This window comes from Bos mutus, chromosome 9 (genome assembly GCF_027580195.1).
Source record: "Bos mutus isolate GX-2022 chromosome 9, NWIPB_WYAK_1.1, whole genome shotgun sequence".
Lineage (NCBI taxonomy): Eukaryota > Metazoa > Chordata > Mammalia > Artiodactyla > Bovidae > Bos > Bos mutus.
In genome coordinates, this window is record NC_091625.1 from 67,467,013 (window position 1) to 67,483,223 (window position 16,211).

The following is a 16,211-nucleotide window of genomic DNA, read 5'->3' on the forward strand; positions in this document are numbered from 1 at the left end:
TCAGGAGAATATCTTTGTTTATTTTTATAAATTTCTCTATTTTTCATGCTGTTGTTCTTCTTCTGTCTTTCCCCCTATATGCTCACATTTTTATTGTCCTATCTTCTGCCCAGTCTTTATTCAAACATGTTTTTATGAAACATCTTCTAGGTGCACAGCACTTCACTGCATGTGAAAAATATGACCACCAAGAGATTTATTTAAACTTAATACAGCTTTATTAAGCTAGTATTCAGTGTTGTACCACAAACACTTCCACTTTTAGGGTATAACAAAGGCAGGTAAGACAGGGTTCTACATCTGAATAGATTATGGTATGGCTGGAGTGAATGATCTTAGAAGACACAGTGGTACTTTTCTGTGGTTATAATAGAAGAATGACAGAGGCTCTGGGAACACATTTGAGAAAGAAGCTAGTTTTCTAAGGAAAAGGAAAATTTCAGAATTGAAGTAATAAGAGAATTCAAGGAAGAGGGAAAATGTGGGGCAAATTCATAGGTCGGGACTACTATGAATCTATCTCCTGAAAAGCAGGGAAATTTCATATGGAAGACATTAGTCAAGATTAACCATTCTTTAACTGAGAGATTATAGCCTTCCCAGTCTTTCATCATATAGTAAACTTTCTCTGGCTTGAGTTCCACATATAAACAAATAATTTTTCAGTATACTGGGTCTAGGATTAATGAAGCCAATCTAGAGAGCAGTCACCAAATGAGAATAATTGTTTCCCCATAATGTTACTCTATGATTAACTGACTATGCCAGTGTGTTAAAGGAAACACTGTGAAAATTAACTTGGGAAAACTTTCTTTCTTTCCTACTGTATCTCATCAGGGAAAAAGTGTGACTATTTGCACAGTTTCTCTACCTGTCTCATTCTTAGGCTTGCTTCAAGGATTTGTACTTTTCATATGTGGTGTGAAAAATATTTTACCATCTGTATAATATCAATGTTCTACTCTACCTCTATGTATCAGCTTAATATCTTTTATTTTATCATGTATCATGTGTTCTAAGAGGAAGCAGTTCAACAACATAGATGGTTAAACACTGAACCAAATGTCTAAGTCATTGCTGGATTTATCATGACAGGTACTCCACTCTGGACAAAGATGAAGATCAAATTGTAACTTGGTGCAGTAGATTAGACTACTGTTTGATAATAATCAAGCATTATTTCCTATTAGTGTGGTTAGGACAGCATATAGTTAATAAGAAGTTTTTGAGATTTTTAAAAATATGATTATACATTAAATAAAGTTGAGAGGTAACATGAAGAATATACAGCTTATATTTTTCTTAAGCAGAAATAGGGACATTGTTCTATTTTGAAGGGCACCTGTGTTAATAACCTACTTCTCTGTTTATAGGAAAATGTTGAAGGAGGAGACTGTAGCCGCTGCAAATTTGGGTTCTTCAATTTGCAAGAGGATAATCATAAAGGTTGTGATGAGTGCTTCTGTTCAGGAGTTTCAAACAGATGTCAAAGCTCCTACTGGACCTATGGCAACGTAAGCAATAAATAGCCTTTGAATTCTGTGTGGTGCTCCATGGGGCTTCTTGCTATTGTCCCTCTGTAAGAAATTAACTTTTTTTTCTTGTAGTGAGTTTCTACTTAAACTAATCTTGGAGAAGTGATGGAATTTTCTTTCAAATACTAGCTGTCTCTTTGACCAAAGCCTTTAAGGTTTTGTACCAGTGTGTAAACTAGAACTTCTTATAATAAGTCAACAATGGCACCCCACTCCAGTACTCTTGCCTGGAAAATCCCATGGACAGAGGAGCCTGGTAGGCTGCAGTCCATGGGGTTGCTGAGGGTCGGACATGACTAAGCGACTTCACTTTCAGTTTTCACTTTCATGTATTAGAGAAGGAAATGGCAACCCACTCCAGTGTTCTTGCCTGGAGAATCCCAGGGACAGGGGAGCCTGGTGGGCTGCCGTCTATGGGGTCACACAGAGTCGGACACGACTGAAGTGACTTAGCAGTAGCAGCAGCCTTTTCAGTGTCCATGATTAGTATGTGAAGCAATGATGGAATTAATGCTGCTTTTGCCTCAAGGGCAGACAGTTCAACAGAGAATACATCTGATTGCCATAGGAAGGATTATGAATTGCATTCACCAGTATTTTTGGTATACACATTAAGAGAAACTCCTTTAACAGCTATGTACATAATACCTATTACCCACCAGTCTTTAGTTGTGATTTGTTGTTACCATAGCTCTTTCTTTGTTAAAAGGAGAAACTAAATTTGAATAATATCTTCATTCTTAATTGATTTGAAAAAGTTCAAGTTATTACATGTTTAGTGGTGGTGATGGTGGTTTAATCCAACTTTTGTTGCTTACTCCGTGGACTGTTGCCTGCCAGGGTCCTCTGTCCAAGGGAAGAATAGTGGAGTGGGCTGCCATTTCATTCTCCAGAGGATCTTCCCAACCAGGGATTAAGCCTAGGTCTCCTGCATTGCAGGCAGATTCTTTACCACTGAACCACCAGGGAAGCCCTGGGATATTCTTCCTCTACCATAAACATAAACATGTTTCCCTCCTACCTCCTTTGCCTATCATACACTCATTGATTTTTCATCCCTTCACAGACAGCAGTTTTCCTCCTTATGAAAGAGGACCTTCAGGGAATTTCAAATAGTTTTTGTGGCAGCACTTAGTAGTACAAAATACAAGGAAACAGGCTGGAGAAAGGAGGAGAAGCCTACAGAGGGGATGAGAAACTAGACATACATGGTTGAGTTTACTAAGAAGTTGAGCTCTTATCCTTGGAGAGTATGTAACTGAAGGATTGTAACAGGGGGTGTTGTGATTAGAGTTGGACTTTACAAAGATCACTCTTTTAATAAAACTGAATTCCAAACACTGCTGCCTTTCAGCTTTAATCAGCTAACTAATCCTTAATACAGCTATGAAAATTTTCTCTACTTGTGTTGCTTTTAAGTCTGAAATATTATGAGTAGTTTCTGATTGTACTCTTCATACCTAAATGAACCTGTGTGTACTTTATCAAATATTGCTTGTGGAACAGATTTCATAGAACCAACAGCAAATGAACAGCTAGTCTAACTTCACCCTCTAGACTGTTCCATTAATGTACAAAAGTTTTATGGTTAGCAGAGGAACAGAAGTAGCATTCAGCCTTGTACTTCAGGAACTAGGTTCACTGATATTTGCATTTCAGGAGTTTTTCTGGAAAGAACTTTCTATGAATCTCACTGGGCTGTCCTTTGAGGTCTGATGAATGATGTTGGAAAGGGAAGAGAAGTAGCATGTATCTTGCTGCTTTTCTGTCCGATAAACTTTCACTGACTCTCTCTCGACAAAGGCAGTCCCAGCAGTTCCACAGCTTTAGAAGATATAGAATCAAATGACCTCTACATGAAGAAATTTTTAAAATATTTCACCCATATGTGATCACCATTACCATTCTGCTACCCATTACCCACAACGCCAAGCAGCTCACACATGACTAGTGGGTCCCTGGTAGCTGCAAACCTCTGTATCCAGTGTTATGTCCTGACTAGGTCAGTTCGGTTCAGTCGCTCAGTCATGTCCGACTCTTTGTGACCCCATGAACTGCAGCACGCCAGGCCTCCCTGTCCATCACCAACTCCCGAAGTTCACTCAAACTCAAGTCCATCGAGTCGGTGATGCCATCAAGCCATCTCATCCTCTGTTGTCCCCTTCTCCTCCTGCCCCCAATCCCTCCCAGCATCAGAGTCTTTTCCAATGAGTCAACTCTTCGCATGAGGTGGCCAAAGTACTGGAGTTTCAGCTTTAGCATCATTCCTTCCAAAGAACACCCAGGACTGATCTCCTTCAGAATGGACTGGTTGGATCTCCTTACAGTCCAAGGGACTCTCAAGAGTCTTCTCTAACACCACAGTTCAAAAGCATCAATTCTTCAGCGCTCAGCCTTCTTCACAGTCGAACTCTCACATCCATACATGACCACTGGAAAAACCATAGCCTTGACTAGATGGACCTTTGTTGGCAAAGTAATGTCTCTGCTTTTGAATATGCCATCTAGGTTGGTCATAACTTTCCTTCCAAGGAGTAAGCATCTTTTAATTTCATGGCTGCAATCACCATCTGCAGTGATTTTGGAGCCCAGAAAAATAAAGTCTGACACTGTTTCCACTGTTTCCCCATCTATTTCCCATGAAGTGATGGGACCAGATGCCATGATCTTAGTTTTCTGAATGTTGAGCTTTAAGCCAACTTTTTCACTCTGCTCTAAGTAGGATGGTTTAAATTTAGAATTGTTGCTGTGTGCCACACATAGCTGGAGAATAAACATGTCAAAGCAAGTCATCTTTCCCTAATTCCTTCTTAAATGTTCTTTCCTTTTCTGGGCAAAGGATCAAGACTAGGAGTTCTTATAGCACTTCTGACCCCATGGGAAGGAATAGGAACAGTATTGGGAGCTGGTGTTTTCAACTATCCTGGAGCCTCAAGTTGAAATTTAAATATATGAAAAGGAAGAAACTAGTAAATGAAAATCTACCTTTTATATCTTATCTCTTTTCTTCCTCTTCTTTTCAAATGTATATATAATACCTTTTGAAATAATTGTTTCCATAAGAAACAGGAAAGCACTAATGGAGTGAAAAATGTGAAATTCAAACTTCAACTATTTGATAATTTATACAAAATTATGTGTGATTTTAAATGACTTTTTAAGAAAGTAGTATTTGAAATCATAATTTTTAAAAATCACACTGGATTAATAAAAACAGATTATACTATAATATCATCCAAACTCCTAGAAACATCAAGAAAAAAAATAATGGTGAGAACATATGAGACGTTTAATGATATACACAACTTTTATATTTTCCTAAACGATCATAGTTTTTGTGTTTTCAATTTTCAAAATATGAACACTACAGAAATAGGAAAGAGAAGTGTCTGGGTTCTTTTCCTAAGTGACAATGATTGTATGTTTTCTTTAAGATACAAGACATGAGTGGCTGGTATCTGACTGACATTTCCGGCCATATTCGAGTGGCCCCCCAGCTGGATGACTTAGACCCACCTCAGCAGATCAGCATCAGCAGCGTGGAGGCCCGCCAAGCCTTGCCCCAGAGCTACTTCTGGAGTGCACCAGCGCCTTACCTAGGAAACAAGGTGAGTCCATACAGTGCTAGCTTCTTGCTTCAATTGATCAATAAGGAGAATGGGTTTTATATAGTCTTTCTTTAAAGGAAGATGAGATCAAATATATACTGATTGGATTGCTGCTACTGCTGCTGCTAAGTTGCATCAGTCGTGTCCGACTCTGTGCAACCCCATAGATGGCAGCCCACCAGGCTCCCCCGTCCCTGGGATTCTCCAGGCAAGAACACTGGAGTGGGTTGCCATTTCCGTCTCCAATGCATGAAAGTGAAAAGTGAAAGTGAAGTCGCTCAGTCGTGTCCGACTCTTAGCGACCCCATGGACTGCAGCCTACCAGGCTCCTCCATCCATGGGATTTTCCAGGCAAGAGTACTAGAGTGGGTCGCCAGTGCCTGGAACCAACTAAATCAGATTAAGTTGGACTTTTCCACCCTGCCCCATGGGTGGTTGCATCCCCACGTCACAGTTCTATATAGTTGCTATCCTGTGTTAACATTTTGGAAGAAAAAATAAACCAATGAAACCTTTAGATTTTTTTTTTTTTTGCAAAACAGATTGTAGATATTGGAAGAAGCAGTGTCATGTTTACTTGAAATAGCTGTTTCTCTAGAACTGTCTGTGGTGCAATACTTACTGAAGTCTTTCTCATCTGTTTCTATTTCATTTCAAAACTGGTATTCAGGAGAGCTACTTTCTCTACCTTGTCGGAATGTTAATTGGAAATGAAATTTATTACATAACTAATTTAATACTTGCCATGAAGCTTATAATAAACACCATATTTCCTGGAGCTCAGGAAGAGAACTACTATAAAAGAACAGCCAGATTGAAAGCACATGTTTTCAAGCCCACTGACACACATATAAAAACACACACACAGATAAACAAATGTAGCACTTTCAGAGATGAAGGTACTTCTTTCTTCCCCTCTGTTGTGAATTAACTCTAATTGGATAGGTTCCTTGGCTTTTATCATTTTATTTTATTTTGCTTAACAATTCATTGGAAACAAAATTTGATATTGAAATTCTAAATGAGAATACTTGATTGATCTGTGGAACTTAATATCTTGTCAGCTCATAATTAAATGACCTGATCACACCAGAAATTGTGACAGTCCCAGAAAAATCCTTTAGCAAATTGATGCTATTTAAGACTAGTTTTCAACTATAAGAATATAGCTTACTTTGGAAAAAATCTTCATGAAAAATAAAAATATTTTAATAATTAGTGGTGTGTGAGCATTAAGACAGAAAATCTTGCTAGTTCATATGAATGGAAACTAGTAGTTTTATCTGATTGAAAACGTAACTTTGGCCTGTTTCTTATTTTTACAGGCCTCTAAATATCATTATGAAAAATGTGTAAATGAGTAAAACACATTTTTCAATGAATATGTATTTTTAAAGAGACTGTTGCATAAAATTTCCCAGCTGTAATAAAAATCTAATTAAACTGTTACTTCAAAGCCCTTTCCAACAAGAGGTCATTCTATCCTATTCTATTTAGGAATTCCTGAATACCTGACAAGAATAAAATAGCACATAGGACTTGAATGTCTGTAGCTTAAAATTGCCAAAAAACAAAACAAACAAAAAAACCAGAAGCTGTCTTTTTTTCCAACTGCTCTGAGGAATTTAGAGAAGAACCATGGGTCAAAATTGGATGAGTTTCAGAGGTCTTACTTTTCTTACCACAGGGAAGTTTACTTATAGGTAGTTTTTAAAAATAGAATATTTGCCATATTTTCCATCATTTCTTCTTTGCCCATATGCTTTTTCTTTCTGTTGGCTGAAAATCAAACTGACGGAAGGCAAGCAAATGGGATATGAAATAGCATCAGAGCAAAGCATTTGGACATCCTGTTCGTAGAGTTGGTTCCCAAAGATAACTTTCCTTATCCTGTCTGGACTGCTCCTTGTAACCACCCACAATGAAGTACTTCATATCCTGCAAAGATCATGTTCACATCAAAAAGCTGTGTTTGCCTGTGCTTCAGTTTCCATTCAGTGAGCAAAATACTGGTAACAGGGTGTGCAAATTGTTTGAATATGGAAGACATTTTTTAATGTAATGTGGAAGCCCTCGGTGGTTTACTGTCAGACATCTCAGTATGAATGAAACAATTTGCTTTAATAACTGAACCATATAAATTTTTGATACTACAATAATACTGCAAGCTCTCACAAATTACCGCAGTACATCTTAACTGTCATGTCACATCACGTAAATTACAGTCATGATGACATGCTTAGCTTGGTTGATATAATATCTTGCTAAGGAAATGGAAAATTGTAGGGCCTTATTTGTAAATCTAGTAAAGTCACTTTTCTAAATAGTTGAGGCTAAATTCTTTCCCAGTAATTGCTGTTGGACTCAGAGCCATTGCCAAAATCTGACAGAAACAGTATGTCAAGAAACTAGTATATCTGCTTAGATACTGAATTTGATTTGCATCCATGACCAGGAAGCTCTGGATATACAATCCTTCCTTTGCCTTTTTAGTATTAATTTCTAAGTTGAAAAAAGTATTTATGAGATGCTATTAGCTTTTCCTAAATATTTGTATAACCAATTTTCAAACATTTTCTAAGTTCCTTGGTGATAAATTCACTTATAACAGATGGGAGATGTATTGTACATATTTTATTTTAATGAAGGTGCCACATGCCAATCTTCCTGTGTTTTGGTAACCTAACCCCAAATAATAAAACCGCTCTCACTTGACATACACTTTGCTAACGTAGAAACCTGCCTGGTCATAATTAAATTCAAGAGCACTAGCCAGTTTAGCAAAGGAATACTTTTCATATTAAGGAACATTTTTATTGACTACAGTCCCTCTTTGGAATAATGAGGAATACATAGGTGGATATAGTTGTGTATGTAGATAGTAGATGAGGCCTGGAAAAGTTAGCATATTTTTATACTACTCATTTAAAAAATTTCCATAATCTTGTTGTCTATGGCAAGTTTGTGTGCTGAACCCACAGTGAGGCCAAATGAACTGAAACATCGGAGTTTCGAGCTGAAAAGGGCCAAGCAAAGAGAGTGAGGCAGCCTGTGATGCTCAAAGGACCCAAACTCCTCAAAGCACTTTTAGAGGCAAAGTGATGGGGGTGAGGGGGGGATATGTCACATGGTATGTGATCAGCTTGTGCACAGTTCTCTGATTGGTTGATGGTGAGATAACAGGGCAGTGTTACAGGGGTTAACATTCTCAGTCCTCAGGTTTCAGTAGGAGGCTGTGTGCTCATGGTCATCAAGTAGTTAGCTTCTTCGATTTGATGGAGGTTTTAGCATCTGTAAAACAACTCAGGCAATGTGCCTTAGTGTACTGTTGTCCAGGTGCTTTAGGGAGGAGCTAAATATTCTATAGCTGTCATATTTAAGGTTTATTGTTTAAATTCTTACCAGTTCTCCTGGACCAACTGCTATTTTTGTCACTACATGTTCAATTCCTTCAAGCATTAATTTCTTTTGTTGTTGTTGTTCTGGACTTTATTAGTAATTCTTGAGCCAGGCTTTTATGACTCAGGAGGCCTGGGAGACTACAAGTTTTCTAGGAATAAAAGACCAGCAGATGACATGGGGAAGGACTCTGTCCGGAGAAGGTCCCATGGAGCCCCACTGGGTTATAATCTCAACTAAGAGTTAATCCCTCAACAGCAACCTGTAAAATGTTTTTTCCCATAAATGTGTGAGCATTCAGCACAGTGTTCACAGTCGAGTGTTAATTCCCTGCCCCTTCCACTGTAGACATTCAAAGAAAATTAAGTCAGGCACCCACAGGGCTCTACTTGGCAGCATCTTACTTTCTCCAAATACTTGACAGAGGTTAATGCTTGGTTTTAGGGCATTCGTGTAAGCATGGAACCAGGCATGAATGTAAAGTGCTAGAGCACAGAGTCCTGCTGACTTGCTACAGGCCACAGCTTTGAGAAACAGTTTGGGTATTTCAGAGTTGGAATAATTTACTGCTTTAGTAAACTAAGTGCTATTGGAACATCGAAATAGTTATTTCTTTTTGGTTACCCTAGTGATCTGAATTAGATAGTGCAGCCTCCAAAACCAGTTCTCTTCCTGTTTGTAAAGAGCCCTGAGAATCTGACTTGGCCTATCGACTGTTCCCCCATTACCAGTAAGGTTTGCAAATCTGTCCCTGGGTGCTATTAAATTAATCTTCTGTGATTTGGTCTTTATAAAACAATGCTTATTTTCTACAACATGTATACTATCTTTTTCTGTTTGTAGCTTAGAGGAGCTTTTAAATTGTTTCGTTGTAGTTGCCAAGAATACCTATAGTATAGCATAAGCTGCATATTATGAACAGCTGACAAAATAGCATCAGGTTTTAAAAGTAATCTCTGGTATTTCTTTGCTGTGCTTGCTTGACTTACAGTTCTACCTCTAACATCCCTAATTAAAACTGTGGATTTGAAGGAGATTGATATTTGAGATTTATATGACAGAGTAGTTCTTGTCAAATGAAAGGAACTTTACAAATATTTTGTGATCAATGCTACCTTTTTAACAACAACAACAGAATAGTTTTGATTAGATTTCTCAGAAATGACTGGAGTTGAGATTTAAGTTAGAATTGAAAGATGATTTCCATCTTAGTTAAAAAATTAAAACCTCACTAATAAGCATGAGTTGCTCTCCTTTTAGCAACATAATTTATATTTCTGATGTCTTTGCTTTATATTCCTCAGAATTATTCAAAGTAAAGGTCAGACTCTCTCCCTCATCCTTAATGTCCTCCAAATTAAGTCTCAGAGTAAATGGATTAATTAAGAATGTATTATATATGTGCAGAATGGCATGGCTATAAAGGTAAATAAGATAAACAAACTGTGATTGAATTTTTATTCCATAAATCGGATCATATTAAAATGATTTGGCAATAGACTAATACCAGAAGAATATCTGTTGTCAAGAATAAACCAGATATATTGTTAGGGGCAAATGTTTATGAAAAAACAAACAAAAATCATAAGAACTCATTTATTACATGTAGTTCTGATAATGTCTACTCTGCAAAGTTAGCCCAACTATGAGGACTCACAGTAAAATTTCTAGAATAATAAAAATTAATAAAACTGACTGAGGGGGAAAATGTTAAAAATCATATGAACATTAAAGCAATTGAAGCAATAGCCAAAAAATTATTTCCATAAGGAAAACAATGGTTTTATTTATTTATGTTTAATTTGTTAAATCAAATTTTGAACCTTAAAAACTTTTTTCAATCTTACACAGCTTTACAGAGAACAAAATAATGACTACTCCTCAAGTAATTTTATGTTACTTAATATCAGGGAGGCGTGAAAAAGGAAATTTCTGCCCAAACTCACTCATGAAAATCGATGCAAGTATCCTAACCAAACCATGAGTAATCAGAATCCATAATGTATGAAAATGGTAAAATTAGCTTTTATCATAGGAGTTCAGTGTTGATTTAATAGAAAAAGACAGTGTAATTGACAGTATTGATTAAATAAAGGAGAGAAACTGTTTCAATAGATGCAGAAAAAATAGATAAAATTTAATGATGATTCATGATGTTTTAAAAAATGTGTAAACTAAGATTGGAAAGGTGCTTCTTCATTTGATGAAGAATAGCTACACAAAAACAAATAACATATCTACTTTATTATAAAATATGGAAAGAATGCTTTAAGATCACAAACAATTTTCACTCTGACCACTTTTATTTAACATGGTACTAGCAGATTTGGACAGTGCATTAAGATTTAAAAAAAGAAGTTAAAAGATACAGAAGTTAAAAGGGAAGAAATAAAATTGCATTTATAGATGATATGATTATCTGCTTGATATGATTATGAACTCAGAAGATAAATTATTAATAGGTGAATCAAGAAGGGAACTATATACAAAGTTAATATGTAAAAGCCTGTTGACTAAAAAGTTAGTCACAACCAGAAAGTAGAGAGTTATTTTATTTGGTGGGAATGTTAACGACTCTGAGCCCTGGAGGCAGCATCTCAGTTGCTGTTCAGTGGATAAGTCATGTTCTGCTCTTTGCAACACTATGAACTGCAGCATGCCAGGTTTCCCTGTTCACCATCTCTCTGAGTTAGCTTAAACTCATGTCCACTGAGTTAGTGATGCCATCCAATCATCTCATCCTCTGTTGCCCCGTTTTCCTCCTACCTTCAATCTTTCCCAGCATCAGAGTCTTTTCCAATGAGTTGGCTCTTTGTATCAGGTGGCAAAAGTATTGGAGCTTCAGCTTTAGCATCAGTCCTTGCAATGAATATTCAGGGTTGATCTCCTTTAGAGTTGATGGTTTGATGTCCTTGCAGTCCAAGGGACTCTTGAGTCTTCTCCAGCACCACAGTTCAAAAGCATCAATTCTTTGGCACTCAGCCTGATTTGTGATCCATCTCTCACATCCGTGCATGACTACTGGAAAAACCATAGTTTTGACTCTACAGACATTTGTTGGCAAAGTGATATCTCTGCTTTTCAATACACTGTCTAGGTTTGTCATAGCTTTTCTTCCAAGGAGCAAGCATCTTTTAATTACATAGCTGCAGTCATCATCCACAGTGATTTTGGAGCCCGAGAAAGTAAAATCTGACACTATTTCCACTTTTCCCCCAACTATTTGGCATGAAGTGATAGGACTGGATGCCACAATCTTCATTTTTTGAATGTTGAATTTTAAGCCAGCTTTTTCACTGTCCTCTTTCACCTTCATCAAGAGGCTCTCTAGTCTCTCTTTACTTTCTGTCATTAGAGTGAAATCATCTGGATATCTGAGGTTGTTGACAAATCTTCCTGCAGTCTTGATTCCAGCTTGTGATTCATCCAGCCTGGTATTTCACATGATGTAATCTGCACATAAATTAAGTAAGCAGGGTGACAATATACAGCCTTGTCTTAGTCCTTTCACAATTTTGAACCAGTCCATTGTCCCATGCCCAATTCAAACTGTTGCTTCTTGACCTGCATACAGGTTTCTCAGGAGACAGGTAAGGTGGTTTGGTACTCGCATCTCTTGAAGAATTTTCCACAGTTTGTTGTGATCCACACAGTCAAAGGCTTTAGCATTGTCAGTGAAGCAGAAGTTGATATTTTTCTGGAATTCTCTTGCTTTTTCTATGATCCAATGGGTGTTTGCAATTTAATCTCTGGTTCCTCTGCCTTTTCTAAATCCAGCTTGAACATCTGAAAGTTCTCAGTTCACGTACTGTTGAAACCTAGCTTGAAGGATTTTGAACATTACTTGCTAACATGTGAAATGAGCACAGTTGTGCAGTAGTTTGAACATTCTTTGCCATTTTTCTTCTTTGGGATTGGAAAGAAAACTGATCTTTTCCAGTTCTTTGGTCACTGCTGAGTTTTCCAAATTTGCTGGCATATTGAATGTTGCACTTTAACAGTGTCATATCTTTTAGGATTTGAAATAGTTCAGCTGGAATTCCATGACCACTAGGTTTGTTCATAGTAATGTTTCCTATGGCCCACTTGACTTCACTGGAAGCCAGACTTCCAGGATGTCTGGCTCTTGGTGAGTGACCACACCATTGTGGTTATCCAGGTCATTAAGACCTTTTTGTGTAGTTCTCCTGTGTATTCTTGCCACGTCTTCTTAAACTGCTGTAGAAGGCCAGAGAGAAGGAGTCAGGCCATATACAACTTCGCAACAAAGAGGGCAGGCAGTCTGAACACCAAAGATTATTGTTAAATAAAGAAAACCAGATATTAAGCTAAGGAACTTAGCATTATTCTATGGGAATTTACAAGCCTCTGGGCTCGCTGAATTCTTTCCTTTCATATGTAATGCAGCTATCTAAGACCACTTCCTGTTTCTTGATTGTTTACAACCTTAATTCCTTGTTCACCAGGAGGCATGGCAGAGGATAGTTGCTTCCTGCATTCCTCTGAGCTCCTTTGCCATCATTGCAGGGGTGGCAGCATTTGCTGGGTCAAAGCTATTGTGTTCCCTTTTGGGAGCCCTCATTCACGTTTGGAGGCCCAAAATCACTGATGGCTGTAACATTTCTTGCCCACTGGTATGTCAGGAAATATTTCATTTTACAAGTCAATTGTGTTTCTTTACATCAGCAAAAACCAATTAAAACAGCCCTTTAAAAATAAGTCCTGGGCTTTCCTGGTAGTCTAGTGGTTAAGGATCCATCTCACAATGTAGAGGACACTGGTTTCATCCCTGGTCCAGGAAGATCCCACATTCCACAGGGCAACTAAGCCCCTGAATCACAACCATTGAGTCCACGTGCAGCAGCTACTAAAGCTGGTTACCCTAGAGCCCCGTGCTACACAGTAAGACAAGCCACAGCAGGGAGAAGCCTGAGCACCACAGCCAGAAAGAAGAGTGGAGAAGGCCCACTCACAGTAAGGAAGACCCAGTGCGGCTAAAAAGAAATAAAATAGAAATAAATAAATATTAAAAAATAAGTCCTTTACAATAGTAACAAGTAACAAAATACTAAGGATAGAATCTATATAGAAAAGCAAAGACCTTTTCAAATAATAAAAGGAAATCCTAACGAAAGAAAGAGATGGGGTTTGAATCAAAACTTACCTGATAAAAAGACTTAGGACTCATTTTTTAAAAAGAAATAATGATTGAGACAAAGTGCTATTGGTGTGAAAAAAGATTAAAAATGATCAGTGGAGTTGAAAAAATAGCCCAGAAATATCCTATGCATATATGGATACTTGATTATTAATAAAATAGAAATTGCAGATCAAAGACAATAGAATAGAGCATATAATAAATGTTATTGGTACCACTGAGTATCTAAAAAGAAAAAAAATGACCATACCTGTATCCCTACCTCATATTAGACATAAAAATAAACTCTAGTTGAAACAAAGGCTACAGTTTTCAAAAATCATACTATAAAGCGCAGAATTTTTACTTCTGGCCATGATTGAACAAAACTTTCTTAGACAACAAGATAATTTGAGAAAAAATGTGAAACAAGTTTTTAGACACTTTACAGCAGATGTTGTAGAACTTTGATCCCTGAGAGAAAAAAAAGAACCAGAGGAATTGAGGCTTAACAGCTGTCAAGGTTGTTGCCTGGGTGTTGTTTCCAAGGTAAAGTGCATTGAGAAAGTGAAAAGTGAAAGTGAAGTAGCTCAGTCATGTCTGACTCTTTGCAACCCCGTGGACTGTAGCCTACCAGACTCCTCCCTCCACGGGATTCTCCAGGCAAGAATATTGGAGTGGGTTGCCATTTCCTTCTCCAGGGGATCTTCCCAACCTCGGGATCAAACCTGGGTCTCCCGCATTGCAGGCAGATGCTTTAACCTCTGAGCCTATCATGGCCAGAGAGTGTTTTATGTACTGAGTTTTCGTATTTAATCCAGTGTATATATAGTGTTTAATTGTTGATGGTAGTGGGAGAAGCACAAGATGGTGGGAATGGATGGGACACAGATATGAATGAAGAGGGCCTTCTGTAAGCCAAGGAGAAAGGCCTGGAGCAGCTCCTTATTTCACAGTCCACTGAGACCAGTCCTACCAATATCTTGATTATGGATTAGCAAAGGAATAAATATATTGGGCATCCCAGGTGGTGATAGTGGTAAAGAAACTGCCTGCCAATGCAAGAAACATAAGAGACTTGGGTTCAACCCCAGAGTTGGGAAGATCAGCTGGAGGAGGACATGGCAACCCACTCCGGTATTCTTGCCTGGAGAATTCCATGGACAGAGGAGCCTGGTGGGTTACACTCGATAAAGTCACAAAGAGTTGGACCTGACTGAAGCAACTTAGCATGCATGTAAAGGAATACTTTATTTCTTCCTTTATTTTTCTATGCATATCTGTGTCCCATCCTTCCCCACCATTCTACTCTTTACTCAAAGCTATTATTTATGCAAGGGAAACTCTGGTCAGTTATTTCAGTGTTTTGATCCTTATGCTTTTCACAGATCTGATTCAAATGCTGCATCTCTTCCTTATTATTTCTGTAATCTTGAACACATCCCATTATTTAGTTGACACTTTCAATATCTGCAAATTGAGAGTTCTAGCACCTCCTCAGAGTTGTGCAAAGCCCTCAAAAATGCCTTTAGCACACAGAAGCTGTTCAATAAATGCCAATTGCTTTGAGAACTTCTGTAGTTGTATGGTGCAGCAGTTTATATGAGAGGTAAATCTTTATATCAATAAAGCACATTTGTTAGAGAATACTTTGTGCCTTGCTTATTATTTCTATCTGATTGAGCATCTGGTGGTGGTAAAGATAGATCAGATTAGATCAGATCAGTCGCTCAGTTGTGTCCGACTCTTTGATACCCCATGAATCGCAGCACACCAGGCCTCCCTGTCCATCACCAACTCCCAGAGTTCACTCAGACTCATGTCCATCAAGACAGTGATGCCATCCAGCCATCTCATCCTCTGTCGTCCCCTTCTCCTCCTGCCTCCAACCCCTCCCAGCATCGGAGTCTTTTCCAATGAGTCAACTCTTCGCATGAGGTGGCCAAAGTACTGGAGTTTCAACTTTAGCATCATTCCTTCCAAAGAAATCCCAGGGCTGATCTTCAGAATGGACTGGTTGGATCTCCTTGCAGTCCAAGGGACTCTCAAGAGTCTTCTCCAACACTACAGTTCAAAAGCATCAATTCTTCGGCGCTCAGCCTTCTTCACAGTCCAACTCTCACATCCATACATGACCACAGGAAAAACCATAGCCTTGACTAGACGAACCTTTGTTGACAAAGTAATGTCTCTGCTTTTCTAGGTTGGTCATAACTTTCCTTCCAAGGAGTAAGCGTCTTTTAATTTCATGGCTGCAGTCACCATCTGCAGTGATTTTGGAGCCCAGAAAAATAAAGTCTGACACTGTTTCCACTGTTTCCCCATCTATTTCCCATGAAGTGGTGGTACCAGATGCCATGATCTTCGTTTTCTGAATGTTGAGCTTTAAGCCAACTTTTTCACTCTCCACTTTCACTTTCATCAAGAATAAGATAGCATTAAAAATAAAAACGGACAATCACAGAGAGTTAACTTTAGAAAGTAAGTCAATTATATGACTCTTAAACAGCAGTTTGTGAAAATGTGAAAAAA

The 16,211-nt window shown here is 38.1% G+C and overlaps 1 protein-coding gene across 1 annotated transcript in view; it reads left to right on the plus strand.

The window, feature by feature from the left end:
* Positions 1-16,211, plus strand: part of LAMA2 (laminin subunit alpha 2) — a 707,066-nt gene that overhangs the window by 319,142 nt on the left and 371,713 nt on the right. Inside the window, exons 11-12 of the mRNA XM_070376649.1 lie at positions 1,374-1,514; positions 4,970-5,143. Coding sequence (XP_070232750.1) covers positions 1,374-1,514; positions 4,970-5,143 — 315 coding nt within the window. The remainder of the gene's footprint in view (positions 1-1,373; positions 1,515-4,969; positions 5,144-16,211) is intronic.